The 24,606-nt window shown below is 40.1% G+C and overlaps 1 protein-coding gene across 6 annotated transcripts in view; it reads right to left on the reverse strand.

The window, feature by feature from the left end:
- RLF (RLF zinc finger) overlaps nucleotides 1–24,606 on the reverse strand; it is a 95,208-nt gene that overhangs the window by 11,864 nt on the left and 58,738 nt on the right. For 4 of the 6 annotated variants that reach the window (XM_027766901.1, XM_006164945.3, XM_027766898.1 and 1 more), the window contains one exon: nucleotides 5,577–5,713. In XM_027766901.1, the coding sequence (XP_027622702.1) occupies nucleotides 5,577–5,713 (137 nt within the window). Of the gene's footprint in view, nucleotides 1–5,576; nucleotides 5,714–11,757; nucleotides 12,737–24,606 lie in introns of those variants that run through there. The other 2 variants (XM_027766899.1, XM_027766900.1) reach the window with 2 other exon arrangements.

A 24,606-nucleotide genomic window follows, 5' to 3' on the forward strand; every position in this document is an offset into this window, starting at 1 on the left:
AAAACCTCTGGAAAAAAAAAAAAAAAAGTAACAGAGAGAAAGTGAGAAATCTCCCCTCAGAAAGTATGGCCATGCCACAGTCCCCTCATTCTCCATTCTGTCAGGATGTTGGGCATGAATGCACATGTGCCTGGCATGTTTTTCAAACCACTGGGTCTAGGACTCAAACTGTACGGCTGGCCATATGGGGTCTAGCACCTTAACCACCATGTCACCTGCTGGCCCAATAAAAAAAAACTTTAATAGGTTAAAGAAAATGCACAAGCTCGAAGGACAAAATGCGAAAAACAGAAATGTTAATGTGAATGTGAAATATGAATGCAAAGAAAACTAATAAGTGATGAAAATGCTATCACTTAAAAAATGTGGCTCTTTCAAATATAACTTTAAAGGATGCTGTATTTATTATATAATTGTTATTAAAAATCCCATATTATTTTCAAAAGTCAATTTTAAAACACTGATATCTTACATTGCTATTAACAGAATGTTCTAGGAAAGTGGATAGAACCCAAAGCTTCAGAAGTGAAAACATTATTATAGACTGAAAATAAACAAATTTAACGGTATTTATTTTTATCACTTTTTTGATTGCTAGAAGTCAAGTCCACTTGCCAGAATGAGAGAGATAAGCCCCAGTGTTTTTCAAGTCACCAGAGGTGGGATTTAAACCTCTTCAGTCATGTGGGATCCAGATATCTATGAAAGGGGCTTAACAGCTGGCTATGGGGCCAGTCCACATTTCTTATATCTATTTTTTTAGCTTTGTTTTTTTGAGAGCTTTTTTGTTTGTTTGTTTGTTTTTTGCTATAGGGCATGTGCGCTCACCAGACAGACAGAGACAGAGAGACAGAAAGTGAGAAATCACCCCCAGGGGGGATGGCCACGCAGTAATCCCTTCTCTTCCAGTCTTCTCTCGGGATCTTGGGCACGCACGCACACGCGCCTGGCATGAATTTAAGCCACTGGGTCCGGGACTCAAACCATGGTCAACTACATGGGGGGGTGACTTTTCTCACTTTCCCTCTCACTGTGTCTCTCTCTCTCTGTCTCTCTGTGTGTCTCTGGTGAATGCATTTGCTCTGTGGCAGTCCCCCTCTCTCCCCAAAAAGTTAACCCACTGCCTTTCTCAAGTCAACAAATTTATATACAAATTCATAAAAGCTGAATAGGAAATTAAGTCCCACTGACAGTAGAAAGCACATTTGGGCAGGGATTTAGGTACCAAAGAGTTCTGTCTCTGCACAAGAGGCCCATGAAGTCTAGATAACATGTCACAGATAGATTCTGAATTCAAGTATTTTAGAAAGAAGGCAAAGAAAACTTGGCGGAATTGGAATGACTATCCTCAAAAGGAGGTTACTACAATAGTGACTGATCCCATGACCTCTTTTCATTTTTTTCTTTACAAAATTCAATGAAATAAAACACACATGCTGGGTCTTCTAGGTGCAGGAAACACAACTGGGAACTACACACACACATAATCACCCTGGAATATCACAGTCTAGTTATGGCAGAACAGACATGTTGATATTGATACATCTGAAGAAACACAAACATACAACATACACAATTTAACCTCAGAGGTGTTACAGAGAGCAAAAGCTATAAATATTCACTGAAAATTTAGTGTGGAGGCTCCCCATTCAACTTTATTCTTAAAATGAGCAGTAATTATATACTATGGATATATTGTATCACTGTTATCTTTCACTTGCATGTCTGCTTTAATTAAGTTAGCACTGCCAGGCATCCATAAGGAACTCACTCCTCTAGTACATCTCGGATTTTTTCAGACAGCCAACAATCTTTTGGGATCAAGGTTAAGTAATTCATCTTCTGACATAAACAATATGATGACTTCTGTAAAGTGTCTAAAATTCTTACTGTGGTCTGTAAATAAATGTCTGTAAAGAAAATTTCTAAAAGAATAAAAAATGTTCAGAGTGATAGATAACTTACATTTCAAATTATCTTCCATGGTAACCACATTCAAGAATGATATTAATACTTCCAGGGCTAGTCCCACAGCCTAGTGGCTAAGGGAGTGGGATCCCACATGGCTGGTCATGGTTCACATCCCAAACCCAGTGGCTTTAAATACTTGCTGGGCACATGTGCACACATGTCCAAAATCCCAACAAGATGAAGAAGTGAAAGAGAAAGAACTATGGCATGACTTCACCCTATGAGGGGTGCTTTCTAATTCTCTCTCTCTCTGGCTAGTGGACATGTCTTCTGTCAATTAAAGAAGAAAAGAAGGATACTTCTGGAGTGCTGTGTGTATGTGTGCGAAGGGTGATACTTCCCTATAGCCCAGTGCGTAAGTGCTATGTGCAGAGAGCCAGATCCCACACAGCCAGCCATGGGGTGAACCCCAGCCTTGCAGCTTAAAAACACACCAGACACCGCTTCTGCGTATCTGCCCCAAATCTCGATGGGAAGGAGAAATGAAATGACCACACCCCTTTAGAGGGTGCTTTCTCTCTCTGGCTAGTGCACATGCCTTCTGGCAAAAAAAAAAAAAAAAAAAAAAAAATTCTAGCACGTGTTTAAAAATAAATAACTGCTGGGAACCAGCAGTTAGTGTAATGGCTATGTCGCTGGACTCCCACGTAGTCGACCGCGGTTCACGTCCTGGACCCGGTGGCTTAAAACTCACGCCGCGCACGTGTGCGTGCGTGCCCAAGATCCCGAGGGGAGAATGGAGGAGAAGGGATTGCGGCGTGACCATCCCCCCTGGGGGGTGATTTCTCGCTTTCTGTCTCTATGTCTCTCTCTGTCTGTCTGGCGAGTGCACGCGCCCTACAGTGAAAATCTCTCCAAATAAATAAATAAATAAATAAATAACTGCTTATCTCAATTTTATTGTGTTATTAAAAAAATCTTGTCATCTCTCTTATCAAAAGATAACAATGAAAAGTTTCCTTATCTAAAGTACTCCTTATATCCCATCATAAACACAGAAAACCTCTAGCATAACTAAATAATCTGTCCTATTGCAATAGAATTCCTGGGATTAATTTTCCCTAGTAAAATTCACTGTTTTACACCATGGCTACTCTAATTTTAATATTCTATTACCCCCAAAAAACTTTGAAAACAATGGAAGGGTTAAAAATGGTAAATACTATTTTTTAAAGAATTATTTTTTAAATTATTCATTTATTTTAATTTGTTACAGGGCACATGCACTCACCCCCCGGGGGATGAGAGAGAAAGAGAGAGTGAGAAAGCGAGCTGCCACATCCAGGATTCTGACCGTGGTCAGCCATGTGGGGGTCCAGCACCACCTGCTGGCCCCAATACTAGTTGTTTTTTAATTGCTTGGAAGCTCATTTTAACAAAGTGTAATAGGACTGAGGTTTTCTTTCCTTTACTCATTATAGCGCCACAGGAGGCCAACAGGTGGGAAATCCCTGTTAATCTCTTCCTTCTGCAGGGGAAGGGCATTAATCCTACAGCCACTCACACATTTCTGGAAGAGCAAACAGTGGCTGAGTGAGGAAGGAAGAAAAACAATTATGGATCACTGCAAAAAGAAAGCTGTACCTGGAATATGAGAAGAACTGTGTGAAAACATTTTAAAAACCCTTATAATCTACAACACATTCTATTATTTACTCTTTGTATTGAAAGCCCTACTTTTTCACTATAAAGAATTGAATTGTAACAAGAAAAACTGGAGTTTGATCTTGAACTGAGGCTAAGAATGTCTGATGTATGAGAAAATCTCTCTTCCACTTGATTTAGTGATCAAAAATCTCACTGCTACTTAACTACTTTTTTCCTAACAAAATGCCCACAATCATTCCTGCAGAATTTTGGCCAGTATCAACCAAACAAGCGCAGAGAAGAAAAGCACTAGGTTAGGAGTCAAACACCAGGAGCTCGAAGCACCGTTCTACCACCATATCCTCGAGGGCTTGGGTGATCATGAGTTTTCTCTGATCCCCATAATACTCCATTGCCTTACCTGTGCAATGACTACTATGAGGATTAGGTGAGATAACTCATAACACTTGAAGAAAATTTGTACATAAAATAGTAAATGAAAAGAAATGTAGAACCAGAAAAGAATGGCAACAATAAAACGATATTAAGTAGACACAGGGGTTCTAGAGGGAGACCAATGAGGGCTGAAGTAGACAAAAGGCTTTGCTAGGTTTTCTTATAAACAAAAAGTTTCCAACTTTAAGCGATCCTTAGCTTCTAAAATGCTCACTGTTGCTATAACTAAGATTACACAGGGAAGCAGGTGGTGCAGAGGGTGATGGCAGCTAGATACTGCATGGCTGACTGCGTGGTTTGAGTCGCAAATCTGGCATTTTGAAAAAGCACACCTGGCGTGTGTGTGTGTGCATGCCTGGGGTCCCAAGAAGAGAATGAAGAAGGGATTGTGACGTGGCCATCCCCCCTCCCCTGGGGGTGATTTCTCTCTCACATGTGACACTCGCTTTCTTTCTCCACCCACACCCCCTCCCCCCGCCGTGTCTGTGAATGCACACGTCTTAGAGTAAAAACTTAACAACAAAAAAGGTTATGCAAATACAACTCCCTTTGAATCAAAGCTCCAGCAGGACTCTCCCTGACACATTTCTTAAACACTGTGCTGTACAGAGAGCATGCTTCTCTAATTTCCCATAGTGTTATTCATACCACTACAATCTGAAACTTACCGACAGACAACATTTATTTTTTTAAAGGTTTTTGCCTTATGGTGCATGCGCTTGCCAGAGACAGTGAGAGAGACAGACCAGGAGAGGGAAAGTGAGAAATCACATCCAGGGGAATGGCCACACTGCAAGCCCTTCTTTCCATTCTCCTCCCAGGATTGTGGGCACATACACACATGTGCCTGGTGTGATTTTCAAGCCACCAGATCCAAGACTTGAACCATGGTCCATCGTGTAGGAATCTAGTGAATAACTGCTACATCATTTGCTAGCTGGGGCAGAGAACATTCTAGAGGTTTCTTGTGTATCAGATTTTTCTGCCTGGCCAAAATAGATCCAATACAGTTAAAATGAAGTAACCATGGGCACACTTAACCATTTCTAGCAAATAAGTACTTAGCAGGTAAATAAGATATAAAAGGATTTAAAACCAAAATAACCCAAGTCAGCTATCTGGTACCAAAGTTGCAGAAGAGATTACTGCTCAAATGGATTCCCGTTCTTAGTGCATGTTTAACCCTAACCCAGAGAGCTAGATAACTGCATCCCTGTTATTAGCGGGTTTCTAAATAAGGAAATGACTCCCAGAAGATACTAATAGGTAAAAAAAACAATCTGACACCAATTTGTTTCATATTTATATATTTTAATCTTTAAGGCAGGAGATACGTATCGGAATTGAAGTTAATGGATGATATCAAGAACGTTTTACCTTTTCTTGACTAAATTAAACGATACCTCTGATTAAATAATTTTGCTTGGGAGCAAGATTTTATTCAAATGTCATCATTTAATTTGTTAAGACTTTAAATCCGAAACAAAATAATGTTTTACATAAACTCTCAACGTTATGTTATGCACTAACTAATAAGGGCAGTAAGAACAAAGTATACTTACCAAGAACAGTATACACTCGCAGTTTGGAGCTGCTGGGTGAGGTAAGTCGTACACAGAACGAACGCTGTGTTATCCTGACCCTCAGATTCCAGATTACAAATGATGTCTAGCACTTCCTTGCAGTCGACCTTTGCAATCTATCAAAAATAAGATGACCAAGTCAAAAAGAAAATGGTAACTTTCCTGTAAACTTTGTTATGTAATGTGGAACTTATTACAACATTTTCTATCTTTTAGATCTGGTGAGGCAAGAATTAGAGGGACACAATTTTCTTCCAACGGTTAATGGCTGTCTTCTGGAGTGGATGTGCCATATAAGAGGATATTAACGGGAGGGCACAGACATGATAGCAAGTCCCACTACAGTCTGAATGCAGATAAAATCATTTTTGCACATTTTTTGGAAAAATTACTTATAAACACTGCTACCTGTAAATCAGTCAAATTATATGATAACTTCATAAGGACTTTCATGTCTTTTTTCGTTTCTTTCCTTTTTCTTTATTTCTCTCCATTTTATTCAGGTCACTCTAGTTACAGACAGTAAAATACACTGACTGCTTACCCGCATTGCCAGTAGCACAGTTCAGAAACTGTTTCAAATATAAATGTTGTATTATCATAATAATTTTATCATAAAATTCAGGAATAAATGAGGTTTTCAAACAATCGAAACACATAAAAACACATCTGTTGCATTTACACTACTTCAAAAAATTAAAAAAAAAATGAGCAAATTTTTCTGGGATTTTTTTTTTCTATACTGAAAAAGACTACAGAACATGTAATTCAGGCCTTTACAGATCCTTTCTATCAATTCCCTGTCTTAGTAAATACATCTATTTCATTACCCTGTCAGCATTATAAAAATCAATTATATCAGACATCAAATATACATAATGGTGATGGTCTCAGGACAAATAAGGTAAACAGCTTAATTCCTTCAGAATTCTATGAAATTCCAAGGGGTGGTTCTATAAGTCTAACTTTCTTCATATCCCCAGGTAAGTAAGTACAAAATGGCTTCTTTAAAGCTCAGCCCAAAGGCCATTTTCTCACAGAATCTTTTCCTAACTTCTAAGACCCCGTTATCAGCATCCTGTCACATACACTCAAACTCCTTTGTAGCATTCATTGTAACTGTAATTTGATCATTAATTAAACAACTCAGCATGTGTCTTCTCTACTAGAATATAAAACCCAGGAGGTTATGAGCTAGGTACACTGTTCAAAACACCCAATTATTACAGTCTGGAACTTCTAGAAGACACTCAGTAAACACGTGTTGATGAACAGAATAAATGAATTAAGTTTAACAAGAGTTAAACATTCATGTTTAAAAAGTGAACCTAGGGACCAGCAGTTGGCGTAATGGCTAGATCGCTTGACTCCCATGTAGTCAACAGTGGTTTGAGTCCCAGACCCGGTGGCTTAAACACACACCGGGCACGTCTGCGTGCGTGTCCACAATCCCGAGAGGAAAATGGAGAAGGAACTGCAAAGTGGCCAAGCCCCCTGGGGGTGATTTCTCGCTTTCTGTCTCTCTTTCTGGCGAGTGCATGCACCCTATAGCAAAAACCTGCCCCCCCCCCCCCAAAAAAAACCATGCCAGGCATGTGTATGTGTGCACCCAAAATTCCAAGAGAACAGAGAAGGGATTGTGATATGGTCATTTCCCTTGGAGGGTGCTTTCTCACTTTTTCTCTGTCTTTAGTGAGTACATGTATCCTACAGAAATTTTTTTTTTTAGAAAAAGGAAATAATGAATCTTATACCATTCTGTGTTTTCTAATCTTTTCAAAGACAATGCAATGACAAGAGAAACAGCATAGCATAGTGGCTTACAGTAATTATTTTAAAGCCAGATTTGGAGCTGCTGGGTAAGGGAAGTCATCTAAAACCTTGTGTGTAGTTCTATAGCTATCAGCTGTATGATCCAGAACAAATTTCTTAACATATATCTTGGTTTCCTTGTCTGTAAAACGGGAACAATAGGGCTGGCTCCATGGTGCGGTGGTGAAGACAGCTGGATTCCACATGGCCAAAACAGCAGTTTGAGTCCCAAACCTGGTGGCTCAAGAAACATGCCAGAAGTGCATGATGCCCCAAACCCCAAGAGCATGGAGAATTGGAGAAGGTATTGGGGCATGACGATTCCCTATGAGAGTACTTTCTCTCTCCCTCTCATTGTTTCTCTCTAGTGAGAACACATATCCTCTGGCAAAATGTTTTAAAAGTAGAAAGGGGGTTTGGATAATAAAATCTCCCTCATAAGAGTGATTATAAGAATAATAAGAATTATTAAAAGAATGTTTGAAAAGTCATTGACAAATAGGAAGCAATTTTTAAGTGTGTGGTGGTTAAGGCGGCTGGGTCCTACATGGCTGACTGTGTAGTTCAAAGTCCCAGTCCTCAAGGTTTGAGAAACACAGCGAGGGCATGTGCTTGAGTGTGTGCCCAAAATCCTGAGAGGAGTATGCACGCCCTACAGAGAATTAAAAAAAAAAAGAAGATAAATGACCAAACTAATAAATGTAAGAGTAACCATGGCATATGAGAAGGGGGGAAAACTATAAAGAGTGATGCCATTTAGGTGGCACTCAGTGAATAAAAGGTTAAATTAAAGTTAGAGACTTAGGGCAGAGCCAAATCTCACACTATCTGGAAGATATTCCTTATTCAGGAATAAGGCCACACATAGTCCTACAGTTTTGGACAGAACAAAAATAACTGCCGACGTCAGTGGCAGCTAACATTCACTTTGCTTGCCAAGCCTTCCATTTGTTATGGAGCTCTTCCCTTCAGAAAAAGGAAGACCTCTGAAAGGCAACTGTATGCAGGGGTGGTGGGGCAAATAATGAGGCGAGCTTCTTTTGTTAATTTCCATAAAGGAACCATTCAGATAATGGAACACAAAAGGACATGGAGGGGCCAGCAGATGATGTAATGGTTATTATGTTGCTGGACTCTCATGTAGTCTACTTCAGTTTGAGTCCTGGACCCAGCAGCTTAAAACTCATACCAGGTGCATGTGCATGCATGCCCAAAATCCCGAGAATGGTGGAGAAGGGATTGTGGCATGGCCTTATCCCCGGGGGGTGGAATGAGGGTATGAATTCTCACTTTCTCTCTCTCTCTCTCTCTCTCTCTCTCTCTCTGACGAGTGTGTGCATCCTATAGCAAAAATCTCTCTCTCTAAAACATAATAACAAAAAGACAAAACTTACCTATGGAGCTTTATGGGGAAGTTAGAGAATTTTGTTGTTATTTTCATTTGGCTACCTATCCAAAAGGGATCATGTGAAATCAGTATTTATTATTTACTAGAGTTCTTCTGATTATAAAAATGTTTATGATAGAAAATCTGGAAAATACAGAAAACAAAAACTATCCTTAGGGGCTTAGCAGGTAGTGTGGTGGTTAAGGCACTTGATTCCCATATGGCTGATTGAGGTTGGGTCCCAGACCTGGTGGTTTGCTTCCTCACTTTCCCTCTCTCTGATCAAATTTAAATTAATTAAATTAAATTAAATAATTCTTAAAAAAAAAAAAACTATCCTAGGATCTTACAACTCAATAACAACAGACGTTAACAATGTGATGATCAACATCTACATATGCTGGACAGCATGGGTTCCACATGTGACTACTGCAGATGTGCACGTTTTAAAGAAAGTTGGCCCTATGCTGGTTGTTTATTCCTTCTCTAAACCTATGGTTTGTTGTGACATTTTTCTTTGTCTCTTTTTTAGTTGGGTATAGGGCGCATATGCTTGCCATAAAGAGGCAGATAAAGACAGAAGGAAAGTGAGAAATTACCCCCTGGGGAATGGCCATGCCACAATCCATTCTTCTCCATTTTCCTCTTGGGATTTTGGGCACACATACACACGTCTGGCATGTTTTTCAGGCTGCCACGTTTGGGACTTGTGCCACACACTTGCCTACATGGGATTTAGTTGCCTTAACCACTGCAGTACTCGCTGGCCTGCGTCATGTTGTGACGTTCAAAATGAGAGTTTTAACAGGCGTATTCCACAGTCCACAAGATAGACTCAGGAAAGGGTAAGCAAAATGTGGATAGAGAGATCAGTAAGATCGGAAAGTAGAAAAGTAATAATAATGATGATATTTCTAACAATTATTAGCACTGCTGTATGTCTGGCACTGTTCTACAAGTTTATGTATACCAAATTGTGACATCTTCATAACAGTTCTACAGAATAGGTGTCCTATTATTGCCAGATGAAAAAAACATCTTACAGATCACAACAAAACAAAACAAAACAAACCAAGGCACAGAGAGGTTAAATAATTGGCTAGAGATTATACAGGTAAAAGTGGTCCAGGATCTAATCAAGCCGGTCTGGCTCCAGAGGCCATACTCTTGGCTGGTATACTATACCAAGATGTTCTAAAAGTAGAATTGGTAGCACATTATGATGAAACAGAAAAGAAACCTGTACACCTTTGCCCCCAACTGTGTACTCTTTGAAGGCAAGGAATATGCTTTGTCTTTAATGTGTCACATCCAGTTTTTAAAATTATGACTTCTAGGTTATAAAAACACAACCTATATCTCTAGGAATATGTTGGATTTTTATTTCTAAGGGTAGTCAATAAAAATCTACTGAATAAAACTAAATGAGCCAAAACAAAATTAGTCAAGAACTCTGAAGAATCTGAAAAAATATTCAGGATCATTCATTCTACACCCTTTCCTCCCTTCTGCCTCTTCCAAATCCTCCACAGTGTGGCCAGCTGCTGTCCCAGTGATGCTGGACCCCCATAAGAAGGTCCTGGGCTCCTAGCCCCAGAGCCATCTGTCGATACCAAGGACACGTGTGCATGTGCTTATGATCCAGACTAGCTGTGGCTCAGGGTGGACCACACTGGAGACCCTGTTGGGTGTCTTTCTTTCATGGAAGAAATTTTTTTTTTTTTTTTTTTTACAAAAATGAGCTATTGAGCCATGGAAAAATATAAATGCATATTGCTAAGGGAAAGAAGATCCTTTGAAAAAGGCAGGGAAACTAGTCTGTAGGATACATTAATTGTGGATGTATGTCATGATAACACCTGTCAAAGTGCACAGAATATACACCAAGAGTGAACCCTAATGTAAACCATGGACTTTGATTGGTTAAAAAAAAAAATGAAATAAGGTAAGATAAGTCTGATAATAAAAAGGAAAAAAGAAGAGAGAGAAGGATGGACGGAAGGAGCTATCAAGCCACAAAAAGCCATGGAGGAACATGGAACGCATACTGCTAAGTGAAAGAAGACAGTCTGACAAGGCTACATTCTGTATGATTCCAACTACGTGACATTCTGGAAATGGCAAATTTATGGAGGCAAAGTATCTGGTGGCCAGGAGCACAGGGGTAGGGAGGAAAGAATTACTAGTTGGAATATAGAAAATTTTTAGGATAGAGAAACTATTTTATATAATATGATGGTTAACACATGCCAAAATACATTTGTTAAAGCCCACAGAATGTCCAACACTATAAACCATACATTTTAGTTGGTGATACAGTATAAGCTCAGAACAAATAAGCTACACTAATGCCACACAGAATGTTAGTAATAGGTGAAATGGGGTAGGTAGATGGGGAGGCTGTAATACAGAAAATCTCTGTACTTTCCACTTGATTTTCCAAACCTAAAACTGCTCAAAAATAAAGTCTATTATTAATTTTTAAAATCCCTTGATCATTTTGGAATTTTAAGTTGTCTTCATATATTCTGATTCAAGTCCTTCATCAGACAAATGATCTGCAAATATTTTCTCTCGTTCTGTGGACTGCCTTTTTACTTTCTTGACGATGTCCTCTGAAAGAAGTCCTATTTATTTCTATGTTTTTGTTATCAGATGTAAGAAACCATCGTCTAATTCAAGGCCTGAAAGATTTCCTCTTACATTTTCTAAAACATTACAGTTTCAGATGTTACACTTAGGTATATGATCAATGTGGAGTTAATTTCTGCACATGGTATAAATGCATTCTTTCGGAAAGTAGGTAACTCCAATCACTGAAAAAACTATTCTTTCTCCTACAAAATTGTCTTGGCATCCTTGTAGAAAATCAATTGACCATATATGTGAAGGCTTTTTTCTAGACTCTTGATTCTAGTCCATTGAAATATGATGTCTATCCTCATGCCAGTACCACAATACCTTGATTATTGTAATTTTGTAGTAAGCTTTGAAATAAGGAAGTGTGATCCTCCAATTTTGTTCTTTTTTGACACTGTTTTGGCTATTCTGGGTCCCATGCATTTCCACGTGAATTTCAGGATCAGCTTGTCAATTTCTGCAAAAAAGGTGGGATTTTGATAGGAACAGCACTATAGATCAATTTGGGGAGTACTGCCATCTTAACAATATTAAATCTTCTGATCCATGAACATGGGATTTCATTCCATTTATTTAATTTTCTTTTACATCTTTCAATAATATCACAATATATAGTGTTTTGAATTTAATCGGTCTTAAACCTTTTTAAAAAAACTTATTCCTAAATATTTTATTTTTTTTGATACTATTATACATGAATTCTTCTAGATTTTATTTCTGCATTGTTCTTTTAAAAAATTTTTGCCTTAGAGTATGTGCACTTGCCAGAGAGACAGGAAGAGAGAAAATGAGAAAGTAACCCCCATGGGGAATGGTTATGCCACATCCCTTCTCCCTCTCTTCAGGATCTTCGGCAAGGATGCAGAGATGCCCAGCATGTTTCTCAAGCCAGGAGGACCATGTGGGCAGCTATGTGGAATTCAGCCCCTCAACCACCATGCCATGGGCCGGCCCTACGTTATTAATTTTAAGTGCATAAAAATAATTTTTGTATGTTGATTGTCTTAGAATTATTTATGTAAAAGATCATATCTGCAAACAGAGGCTTTCAAACTGGAAGCCTTTATTTCTTCAAAACTGTTTTCCTTTTTCTTCCTTTATTTTTTATATTTTTATTTACTTCATGAATGAAAGAAAAAAAGACAAATATAGAAAACTAAAGGATCTTCATGCTATGATCCACCTTGAACTTCAGCCAGCAAACTAAGGAGGTCGCCAGACATGAACAGGTTATCTTCCCACAGGACAGCCTCGCAGAGTGTCACACTTTGTTTTTTTTTTTTTTTTTGAGAGTTTTTTGTTTTTGTTTTTTTTTTGCTATAGGGTGCCTGTGCTCGCTAGAAAGACAGAGACAGACAGAGAGACATTGAAAGCAAGATGGCCACACCACAATCCCTTCTCCTCTATTCTCCTCTTGGGATCTTAGGCAAACACACAAACGCCCGGCGTGAGTGTAAGCCACCAGATCTAGGACTCGAACTGTGGTCAACTACATGGGAGTCCAGCAACATATCCCATCATGCCATCTGCTGGTCCCCAGAGTGTCATTTTGTTTGTTTGTTTGTTTGGAGAAGTTTTTGCTATAGGGCGTGTACACTCGCCAGAAAGACAAGAGAGAGACAGAGAGATAGAAAGTGAGAAATCACCTCCCAGGGGGGATGGCCACACTGCAATCCCTTCTCCTCCATTCTCCTCTCGGGATCTTGGGCACGTACACACACGTGACCAGAGTGAATTTAAGTCACTGGATCCGGGACTCAAACCACGGTCGGCTACAGGGGAGTTTAGTGACATAGCCATTACGCCAACTGTTGGTCCCACAGAGTGTCATGTTTTACCATGTCTTGTCTCCCAGGATGCCTTTTATTTTCTTACCTAAGCTGTCCTGGCTAAAACTCCCAGTATATTTAACAGAAGTGGCAAGAGCGGATATCCTCATCTTGTTTTTGATCTCAGGGGGAAAGTAAACAATCTTTCACTATCATGTCTACTGTGAGATTTTATCAGATGCTGTTTAACAGGTTGATGAAGTCGCCTTCATCAACCTGTTAAGTGTGTGGACTTGCTGAAGAGAGAGACACAGAGAGCTAAAGGGGGCGAGGGAGAGAAAGAGAGAATTGCCACCTGGGGGAGATGGCCGCACCACAAGCCCTTCTCTTCCCAGGATTCTGGGCATGTCTGCACAAATGTCTGCTTTGTCTTTCAAGCCACCAGGTTTTGGACTCAAACCACACAGTCGGTCATGTGGAATCCAGCCACTTTAACCTGTACCCCTTCTGCTGGTTCAACCAATTTTATCTAATAGTCATAAACTTCCTATTTCTCTTTGAGTCAATAGTTTTTAACTGTTTTAAAATTTTTCCACTTCATCCAACTAGTCTAATATGTTGGCAAACAGTTGTTCATAGCTTCCCTTATAATCCTGTAAGGTACCCACTTTTATTCCTGATTTTTAGAAATGAGTATTCTCTTACTTCTTGTTCAGTCTAACTGAAAGTGTATTGATTTTATCTTTCTTTTTCTTTTTAAGTTTTGCCATAGTGCTTGTGTACTTGCTTAGAGAGAAACAGAGAGAAGAGACAGAGAGAAAGAAAACACCGCAGGTGGGACGGTTTTGCCACAGTTCCTTCTCTGTTTTTTTTCTTGGGATTTTGGGAATTCATGTATATGCACCTGGAGTGATTTTCAAGCCATTGAGCTTTGAACCACTAAGTCAGCTGTGTGGGATCCAGCCACCTTAATCTCTACACCACTTGCTGGGCCAATTTTGTTGAGTTTTCTTTTTTTGAGACATTTTTGCCCTAGGGTATATGCACTAGCCAGAAAGTGAGAAATCACCCCCAAGGAGTGTGGGTGGCCCCGCCACAATCCCTTCTTCTCCATTCTCCTCTCAGGATTTTGGGCACACATGCACACATGACTGGCGTGAGTTTCAAGTCACTGGGTCTGGGACTCAAAGTGTGGTTGACCCTGTGTGAATCTGCTGGTCCTGAGTATTTTTTCTTTTTTAAAAAACAAATCAAACTTAATTTTTACTTTTCTCAGATGATTTTATATTCTGTATTTCATTTCTTTATTCTCTAATCTGTATTACTGTCTTTCCTCTGCTTGCCTTTTCTAGCCTTTTTTTTTTTTTTTTTTTTGAGAGGTTTTTACAACAGGGCGCGTGTGGTTGCCAAAAAGATATAAGACAGACAGAAAGCAAGAAATCATCCCCCAGGGGGGATGGCCACGCCATAATCCCTTCTCCTCCATTCTTTTCTTGAGATCTTGGGCACGCACGCACATGTGCCTGGAATGAGTTTAAGCCACTGAGTCTGGGACTTGAACCACAGTTGACTACATGGGAGTCCAACAACATAGCCATTATGCCAACTGCTGGTCCCTACAACTGTAGATTTTTAAGATCAATATTTTACGATGATGGGTTTCCTTGTAAGCACTGTATAACTGCATTCCATAAATTTTGCTACACTGTGTCTTATCACTCACCTCAATGTATTTTCTATTTTCCGTTTTTCTCCCCCTCTCTATTGCTTACTTGGGAAGGTATTGTTATATTTCACATATTTGGGCAGTCCCTAAATTTCCTTCTTTTATGGATGTTTATTTTCATTCAGCTGTGGTCAAAAAACATATTTGATATGATTTCAATCCCTTAAAATGCACTGAGGGTTTTTTTTTTATGGTCTACCAGATGGTCAGTCCTGGGGAACATTCTATATGCTCTTGAAAAGAATGGATATTCAACTGCTATTGGGTAGAATTTTCTACAGATTTCTGCATGTTTTATTTAGTTTATAGTCCTGCTCAAGTCTTCTGTTTCCTTGTGGCCTAATGCATCTGCCCATTATTGAAAGTGGCTATTAAAGTCTCCAATTTTTATATATATATAGGAATAGTTTATTTTCACCCTCCAATTCTGATAGTTATTTTATCTGGGGTTCTGTCATGCTTTAGACTACCTCCACTGGCAAGTTTGTTGATTCCTTTTTCTGCTATTCAAATAGGAGGTTGAGGCTCTATAGTATATTAACTTTATAGTATATTAACTTCAGCTACTGTACATTTCAGTGCCATAATTTCTTTCTTTCTTTCATTTTATTTTTTTTAGTTTTGCTATAGGACATGTGCACTCACCAGAAACAGAGAGAGAGAGAGAGAAAGAGAGAGGGAAAGTGAGAACTCACTTCCCATGGCCATGCTGCAGTACCTCTTTCTCCATTTTCCACTCAGGATTTTGGGTATACATGCACATGTGTCCAGTATGATTTTTAAGTCATAGGGCCTGGGACTCACTCAAACTACAGTCAGCCATGTGGGGGTCTAGCACCTTAACCACCATGCCACCTGCTGGCTCCCTATTTGGTCTATTTTTATAACTTCTTTCTCTTTATTGATACTACTTATTTTTAAAAGAATTATTTAATTTTATTTATTATTATTATTGGTGGGTTTTTTTTGGAGAGATTCTTGCTATAGGGCACGAGGGCTCACCAGAAAGACAGACAGAAAGGGAGAAATCACCCCCCACCCCCGATGGCCACACCCTAATCCATTCTCCTCCATTCTCCTCTCGTGAACTTGGGTGTGCACGTGCGTGCACGCCCGGCATGAGTCTAAGCCAATGGGTCCAGGACTCAAACCATGGTCGACTACATAGGAGTCCAGTGACATAGTTATTCCCATATTTTAAAATTTGCTATAGGGTACATGCGCTTGCCAGAGAAAGAGTGAGGAAAAGCAAAAGCACAAGCCCGAGGTACAGGATGTGAACCGCAGTCAACCATGTGGGAGTCTAGTGCCTTCACTGCTACACCACCTGCTGGCCCCCGATATCTGTTTATTGAGACATTGTTCTTGTTTTTTTTTTTTTTCCTTTTTTTGTTTGCTATAGGGTGTGTGTATGCTCATCAGAGACACACAGAAAAGAGAGAGAAAGTGAGAAATAAACCCCCAGGGTAGATGGCCAAACTGCAGTACTTTCTCCTCCATCTCTTCTCAGGAATTTGGTCATGCAAATGTACCTGGTGTGATTTTCAAGGTGCCAGACCCAGGACTCAACTATGCAGTCAGCCATGCGGGATCAAATCTGCCTTAACCTCCATACTACATGATGGCCCCTCCTACTTTTAATTCTTTAGACATGTTTCCTTTAGTCCTTTGAATATATGATTACTCCCTATTATTTACAGATTTGGTATTTGCAAATTAAGTCTATTTGCTAACATTTGCTTGCAATCCTCAAAATTAATATCCTTGGCACTTTGTGGTCATTCGTTAATATGCAGAGTAGTGAATATTCTGAGTAACCTGATTTGCAACTAGCTGAGGTCAACAGGTCATGTTGTACCTTATTTTGGCAGGTATACTGCAAAAGTGTGCTTTTTGTGTTCTAATTACTGCCACATTTTTCTTGTTTCTGTGCCTTTTATTGGTGGTTTTCTGTTTAAAATGGTCCCAAAAATGTAGTGCTGAAATATTGCCTAATGTTCTTGGTGTGAGACTGGGATGTGTCTTATGTAGAAAATGTTATGTGGTCGAGACCAGCAGATGGCGTAATGTTTATGTTGCTGGACTCCCACGTAGTCGACCGCAGTTCGAGTCCCGGACCAGGTGGCTTAAACTCACACCAGGCGCATGTACATGCGTGCCCAAGATCCCAAGAGGAGAATGGAGGAGAAGGGATTGTGGCATGGCCATCCCCCGTAAGGGGTGATTTCTCGCTTTCTGGCTCTCTCTCTCTGTCTTTCTGGCAAGTGCACGCGTCCTATAGCAAAAACCTCTACAGAAAAAAAAAAAAAAGGAAAAGAAAAAAGACAAGTCCTGAGAATAGGAGCCTTTCAGCAAGCTGTCAGATAGATTGAATACTGATAATCCTTTGGGGATGGGCTTTCAGGGACCTCCAACCCCTTTTTGCCTCAAGTAGCTGCTAAGCTATTCTTTTTTGAAGCTACTATAGAGCTGGGGGTGGGGGCCAGGGATGGAAGTAGTGCAAATTAAAATGCCACCACACTCTGTTCTTACTGAGATTTATCTTTTCTCTTGAATAAAAACCTCCTCAGATTGTTTTAAACCCTTAGTTAATTTCCAGAGATCTGAAAAAGCTAATCTCACTCATTTTATGGTTTCAAATGCCATTAACTTTTTAAAAAATAATTAAATGAAAAAACTAACATAAGTTTAAAACTTTCTTTTAAACCTATGTAGGGTACAATGTGATTTCTCAGGCAAGAACACAATCTGTAATGATTAAATCGGGGTAATTAGCATGCCCATCACCTCAACCATCTGTCATTACTTGATGCTGGGAACTCTTAAAATCCTTTTTTTTGGGGACCAGCAGGTGGCGTGGTGGTTAAGGTGCTGGACAGTCCCACATGTGCGACCATGGTTCAAGTCTCAGACCTGGCGCCTTGCTTCCTTACTTTCCCTCTTTCTCTCTCGTCAAACTAAAAATAAATAAATGAGTAAATAAAATTAAATATTTTAAAAATCCTTTTTTTAAATTACTCTGAGATATGAAGTAAGTTACTGCCACATTCCCAATCCTTCCCATCTCTAATCATTCTTCATTCCTCTACTTCTATGGGGTCATTCTTTCCATTTCCATATATGAGAGAGAACATCTGGTATTTCTCTTTCTGGCTTTATTTCACTTAATATAATATCCTCTTGGCTCACTCATTTAACTTGGAATGATAGGAGTTTGTCCTCTTTAATGGCTGAATCGTATTCCATATTGTGTTGTGTGTGTGTGTGTATAAATACACACCACATTTTCTTTAACCATTTATCTGATGATGAACACTTACTGAATCTGCATCTTAACTACTGTGAATAGTGCTGCATATTAGAACTCGGTTTCCAGTTTAGACCTTTCCCTTAAGTCTCACACTGTGTGAGCGCCGCTGTTCCTCTCCCTAGCAAAGTCCTCCAATGACAGAACACTGAACTACTGGAAGGCACTCCAGTATTATTTCTTATAATTACATGTGAATTATCTCAAAATAAAAATTTTAATTTTCTTTGAAAAAGAAAAAGATCATCTTGGTGACCACAGAAAAATGAATTAGGAGGCAAGAACAGATTTAGCTAGAAAGTTTTCATAACAGGGCCAGCCAGGTGGCACAGTGACTAAGGCAGCTGGATCCCATAAGGCTGATGGTTCAAGTGGTAGACCCAGTAGCTTGAAAAACACTCCAGGCACGTGTGTGTGAATGCCCCAAATCTCAGAGAATGGAAAAGAAGGGACTGTGGAATGTCATCTGCTCTCAGAGAGTAATTTCTCACTTTCCCTCTTTTTATCACTCTCTGGCAAATGCACATGCCCTATAGCAAAAACAAAAACAAATCAGACTTCTTTTAAACTATTGCAAAGCAACAGACTAGCACCATGCTATCACATGTTTGTATGTGATGCTTCTATTCGACTGATGCTTCTACTTAAACCATACGACTATGTACATCTGAAGAGAAGCCTGAAATGGTCTAATGAATTCTTTCAAACGACATGTCTAGGGACCAGCAAATAGCACATGTCTGACGGTGGTTCAAGTTCCGGACTCAGAGGCTTGAAACTCCTACAGAGTATGTGTGTGCATGCCCAAAATTCAGAGAGGAGAAGGGATTGCAGCATGGCCATCCCCCTGGGGAGTGATTTTTCACTTTCTGTCTCTCTGTCTCTCCAGCAAATGCACACACCCAATAGCAAAAATCTCTCTTAAAAAAAAAAAAGAAAGAAAGAAAAAGATGTGCCTGACTCTCTATAATGACTCCTAGAGTCTAATCCTTTATCAACCAAAATTTCCACCCCATAACCCTTGAAAGTGACTCTAGAGGGACCAGCAGGTGGCATAGTGGTTAAGGTGCTGGAATTCCCACATGGCTGCCACCATTCGAGTCCCAGACCTGGGGGCTTGCTTTCACTCTCCCACATCCCCCACCTGTCCCCCAGTCTTTCCATGGCAAAAACTCATGTGAAAATGTATTAATAAATAAGTGATTCTTGGGGGTGGGGGGAAGTCTAGAGATGAGACCCTAATGTATACTAAGTTTGGGAAAGAGGTCTCTTCAAAACTATTTTAAAAAACTTCATTTTAGGAAACAAAATACTTAATTAGGCAAATCCTGAACGTCTTCATACAGCCTTTCTTTCTTGCCCTCTTTCTTTTTTTTTTTTTGGAAAAGGTTTTTGCTACAGGGCATGTGCACTCACCAGAAAAACAGAGAGAGACAGAGAGTGAGAAATCACCCCCCCCCCAGGGGGGATGGCCATGCCACAATCCATTCTCCTCTCAAATTACTGGGTGCGCCCGGCATGAATTTAAGCCACTGGCTCCTGGACTCGAGCCTCAGTCAACTATATGGGTGTCCAGCGACATAGCCATTACGCCAACTGCTAGTCCCTCATACAGCCTTTTTAAACTGAGTGTACATCTCATTCTCAGAATGATTATCACGATAAAGCAAAAATACTAAGGTTGCAATTTGAAATTTGATCACATAACTGTAATTATTCCTTGTTCAGGACTCATCTCAATCCTGATTCTGGAATTTCTATGCTCTTGTTTTGTTTTCCTTCTATTCTCAAACTGCATTCCCACTGGGTCCTGTCACGCTGGGTCGTGCTGAAATGTATTTGGTCTGTTTATCATTTCTACCTAGTGACTGTCAATTCCCAACAGTGTTAGACTGGTGAGTAAATCAAATCCTGTTTATCTCCTCCCTTCCCTGTCAAGGGCAGAAACAAGCCTCTGCTACTGTGTCTATCAGCCGCATTGGACACTGAAGATGCAGTTCAGTCAGGACCAAGACTGAAATACACCCATACCCCACTGTATCAAGAACTCTGAAGACAGGTTTCTTGGCTCTCTAAAATAACAGAACCATTTTATGTTAAAATGTTACTATCTTTCCTTTTATATGTGGAAAACTTGATCTTTGCAAAGATTTCCCCTTTCAGTAGTGAAAATGTAGAAAATGTCCAGCCGTTGTCATGTCTGTAACTGTCATTAAAATCCTTTCGTATGTGAAGTTAGTAGTAATGCTATGTCCTTCAGTTCTGTAAAGTATTACAACCTAGAACTTCATGGAACTCTGCTGCCTTTGAGACCTGCCAGATTTTTGAAAGGACTCATTCTCCAGGCACTGGGTTCTGAATTTCGGCTTTCATATGGCCCAGTCAATTAATCGTAATTGTATGTGTCTGGCTAAATCTTCCCCAGCAGAGGTTTCCCATTACATACACCCATTACTGTGATACCCACAGGTGCCAACATACAAAGTACTTTTATTCCCAGCTGTTGTTCAAGTTCATTTAACTTTCCTACTGAACTTAGCTGAGTAGATGACAAATGTGTGCAACTCTACCTTAGAACATATGCTGATTTTAAACTCGAATTAATGAACACCTAGTGACTCATTAGTACTTTTCCAAAGCAAACCAAAGATCCTCTGTAATTCTGTAGTCACTAGCAAAGGAAAGCATCACTTTGATGCATCAATTATGATAGTACCATTGCTCCTTTTAAAATAATTTTATATGTGCTAAATGTTTTTGTACTAGTAAAATAGTTAACAATTCAAATTCTGGTTAAAAAATGTATTAAATCATACCTGTATGCACATGTAAGTACAAAATAAATAATACACCATTAAGATGTTCCCAATTAAAGCACAGCTCACTTGTGTAACCAAATGGAAGTGAGTGACAGAGTGAGGAGGACTGATAAGGAGCCAAGTGACCTGTACTCTGGCCTGGCTTGGACTCTCTAATCAGTTGGGTTCAAGTATGGCCTAGGACACACTACCGCATTGGCCTCGGTTTAACACTGACAGACTGTGAAGGATTGGTTAGACTGATACTTAATGGTTGTCACAGTCTGCAAAATCAGATTCCAAGAAACAGAACCAGCAAACATTTTCTGTAAAGAGCCAGAAAGAAAATATGTTTAGATTTGCTGGCCAGATACACTGTGTTACAACTACTCAACTCTATCACTGTGGCACACAAGTGGCCACAGACAAACAGATGAGCACGGCCTTGCACCAGGACAGTTTTACACAAACAAGTAGGTGGGTGGATTTTGTCCTGCAGGCTAGTCTGCCTACTCCTTTTGCAGAGGAGCATCCAATCACATTTCCTGCAACAGTGCAGTTCCTTACAGACTACCACATGTGTTACAAAGAATGAATTATGGAACTTCAGGAAGAATCCAGTTCCCTTACCTTGTTATTAACAGACCAGTTAAGAGCATTTATAAAACAAAGCCAACTACCTCCCCATGTCCTTCCACCCTCTTCTGTCATTCTAGCAGTAGCAGAGCACCGCCATTCCTGTCTCCCAGGCTAGACATCTATGAGCCTCATCATGGCTTCTCTGTACACCGGTCTCTATTTCTACACTGGTCGCAAGTCCTGTCCTTTCTCCTTTAGCTGATTCTGATTTCTTGTCTTAATCCTAATAACAGATTCCAATTTTCCTAAAACCCAACTTCAACCAAGTATTTCCTACCATCAAAACCTTCCATTTCTATTGCATTAAATCTAAGCTCTAAGGCACTCAAGTTTCCAAGACCCTCCTTTTCCTCACCCAACAGGTCTTATTTTTATAAGACCTCAATGTCTACTCTCTGCCCTAGCAGGGTATTCTCTAGCAGGTCCCTGCAAAGTACAGGGGCTTTCTGTGCCTTCACCACCACAGTCAGGTATCTCCAAACCACTCTCTCTACCCATCCAAACCCCTCCATTACTTCAAGTTCTAACTCAAGGACAAATTTTTCTTTTTCTTTTTTAAAGAATTATTTTATTTAAATAATAATAATTTTAAAAGAATTATATAATTTAACTTCTTTCTTCCTTTCTTTCTTTCAATTCAGCCAGAGGGGGACAGAGTGAGAGAGAGAGGAAGAGAGAGAGAGAATGAGAGAAAGCAAGCCACCAAGTCCGGGACTCAAACCACGGTTGGTCATGAGGGAGTCCAGTGCCCTTAACCACCATGCCACCCGCCAGCCCCTCAAGGACTAATTTTTCTATAAATTCTTACAGGCCAGTCTACACAGACATTCTCTACCTCCACTGTCTACTGAATACAGAGGCAGTATCATACAGCTTAGTACTTATCTTTTGATAACTGCTCCTGGCAAACAAACAAGGCCATGCACACTCTTCTGCATTTGCCAGTGTCTTACATGATGCAAGGAACCAAACAAGTTTTAAATAAACAAAAGCTGAAAGATTAAAGGAAAAGCTGTTGTTGTTACAGGATGAGGAGGAATCAAATCCAAGCTATTGCATTTTCGTTGCTTTGTCTGAATTCTTCTGGCCTGTGTCAGAGTCTGAGAATAACCATTATTATTACTACATCTTATCTGATTAAGTTTCCTAAACACATAATACAACAGCTACCGTCAAAGGTAGGCAATCTATCTCCCTGTACTACCCAACACTGCCAGTATATTAAATGTGACACACTGCGAGGGTGACCCCGTGGAAAGGGTCCAGGTTTATGTGCTAGGCACTTACCTGCCCACGATCTAGAGCTGGCTGAGGCTAGAGGTGGGTCATGGTGTCGAGATCCTGTTGGGAGTGCTGTCACTGTCTATCTCAGTCCCTCTCTCTCTCGTGGAAGAAAAAATAAACTTTTTAAAATGTAGCTGAAGTTACAGGATGCTAACTATATCTCTGTGTATACCACACAGTCTCTCTGTCCAAACTGATTCCACTTCTTACCTGCTCCTCCCCAGGTGTGTTCCCTCGGCCTAAAGAATTCTTGCACTAGAATCTGTCTTCACATTTCTACTGCACACCAGGAACTATGTTAGATACTTCAGACACTCTCACAGTTATGAGGCACATCTTTTGAGACAGCTAATAAGATAAGCAAGTGAAGCTGCCTGCCTACTCAAGGCTGTATGGCTGGTAAACGCTGATGCCAAGAGTCAAGCCTACATATTCTGTCACTCTCACTTCTAACCCACACCACACTCCCCAGTCAATCCAATCCAATCATGAGCCATTCAGAAGGGTCAGCATTCTAAAGCCCACTCATTTTTTCTGAGTTAGACTCACAAGTACAGCTGTGAGCAAGAGACATTAGAAAATGAAAGGGGGGGGGAAGCCCTCCTGAGCAACAAGTCCAAGAACTAGAATTCAGGAAGAACCATACATCCATAACTAAAGATCAGCAGAGCCAGTAAGTTGGTCCATGTACATGAGGAGATGTGTGAATATGAGATTAATATACATAAAAGCAAAGCAGAGGCAGACTGCCTTAGATGTAAACCCTAGGGTCACCACATACAGGATATGTAACTTCTCTGACCCTCAGTTAATTGCTATAAAATGCACAGGATTATAGTAGAGATTAGATGTTAATGCATTTAAAGCACACAGCATAATCCTTGGAACAGACAACGCTCAATAAATGTTCCCTGTAATATTTGTGTGTGTACGTGTGTGTGTGTGTGTGTGTTCAGACAGGGTCTTGCTATGTCATGACCTTCCTGCCTCTTGCCAGGAGCTCAGGCTTCGAGTATGTGGCACTGTGCCCAGCTTTCACCATACACTGGGGACTGAACCTGGGCCTCCCATGTGGCCTCAGCCTGCCAAGCAGCAGTGTACAGAACACATCGCTTCAGCCAGGCCATCTGAGGCTATTTTCAGGGCTGAAATGGGAAATTTAACAAGATAGGCAATACAAAACATTTTATTCTTTTCTCCCAGAAAGTCTAACAAATTAGAACATTTATTAACAAGGTCATGAGTCTGGGACCAGCAGTTGGCATAATGAATATGTTGCTAGACTGCCATGTAGTCCACCGCGGTTTGATCCCGGACTCAGTGGCTTAAACTCTCTCCAAGCGCGTGTGTGTGTGTGCCCAAGATCCTGAGAGGAGAATGGAGGAGAAGGGATTGTGCATGGTCATTCCTCTTGGGGAGTGATTTCTTGCTTTCTGTCTCTCTGTCTCTCTCTCTCTGTCTTTCTGGCAAGCACACATGCCCTATAGCAAAAACCTCTCCAAAAAAATAAATAAAAAGGTCATGGGTCACAGCTTCAATACTTGTTTTGGCAAACTACTTGTTTTGCCTACTTTAAAGCAACCAGCTGACTGTTTCACCTCTGCATTAAGTATGTGGGCTCCTCTTGAAACTGATTTCCCAAAACAA

Source organism: Tupaia chinensis, unplaced genomic scaffold (genome assembly GCF_000334495.1).
Source record: "Tupaia chinensis unplaced genomic scaffold, TupChi_1.0 Scaffold143758_1, whole genome shotgun sequence".
In the NCBI taxonomy this organism is placed as follows: Eukaryota; Metazoa; Chordata; class Mammalia; order Scandentia; family Tupaiidae; genus Tupaia; species Tupaia belangeri.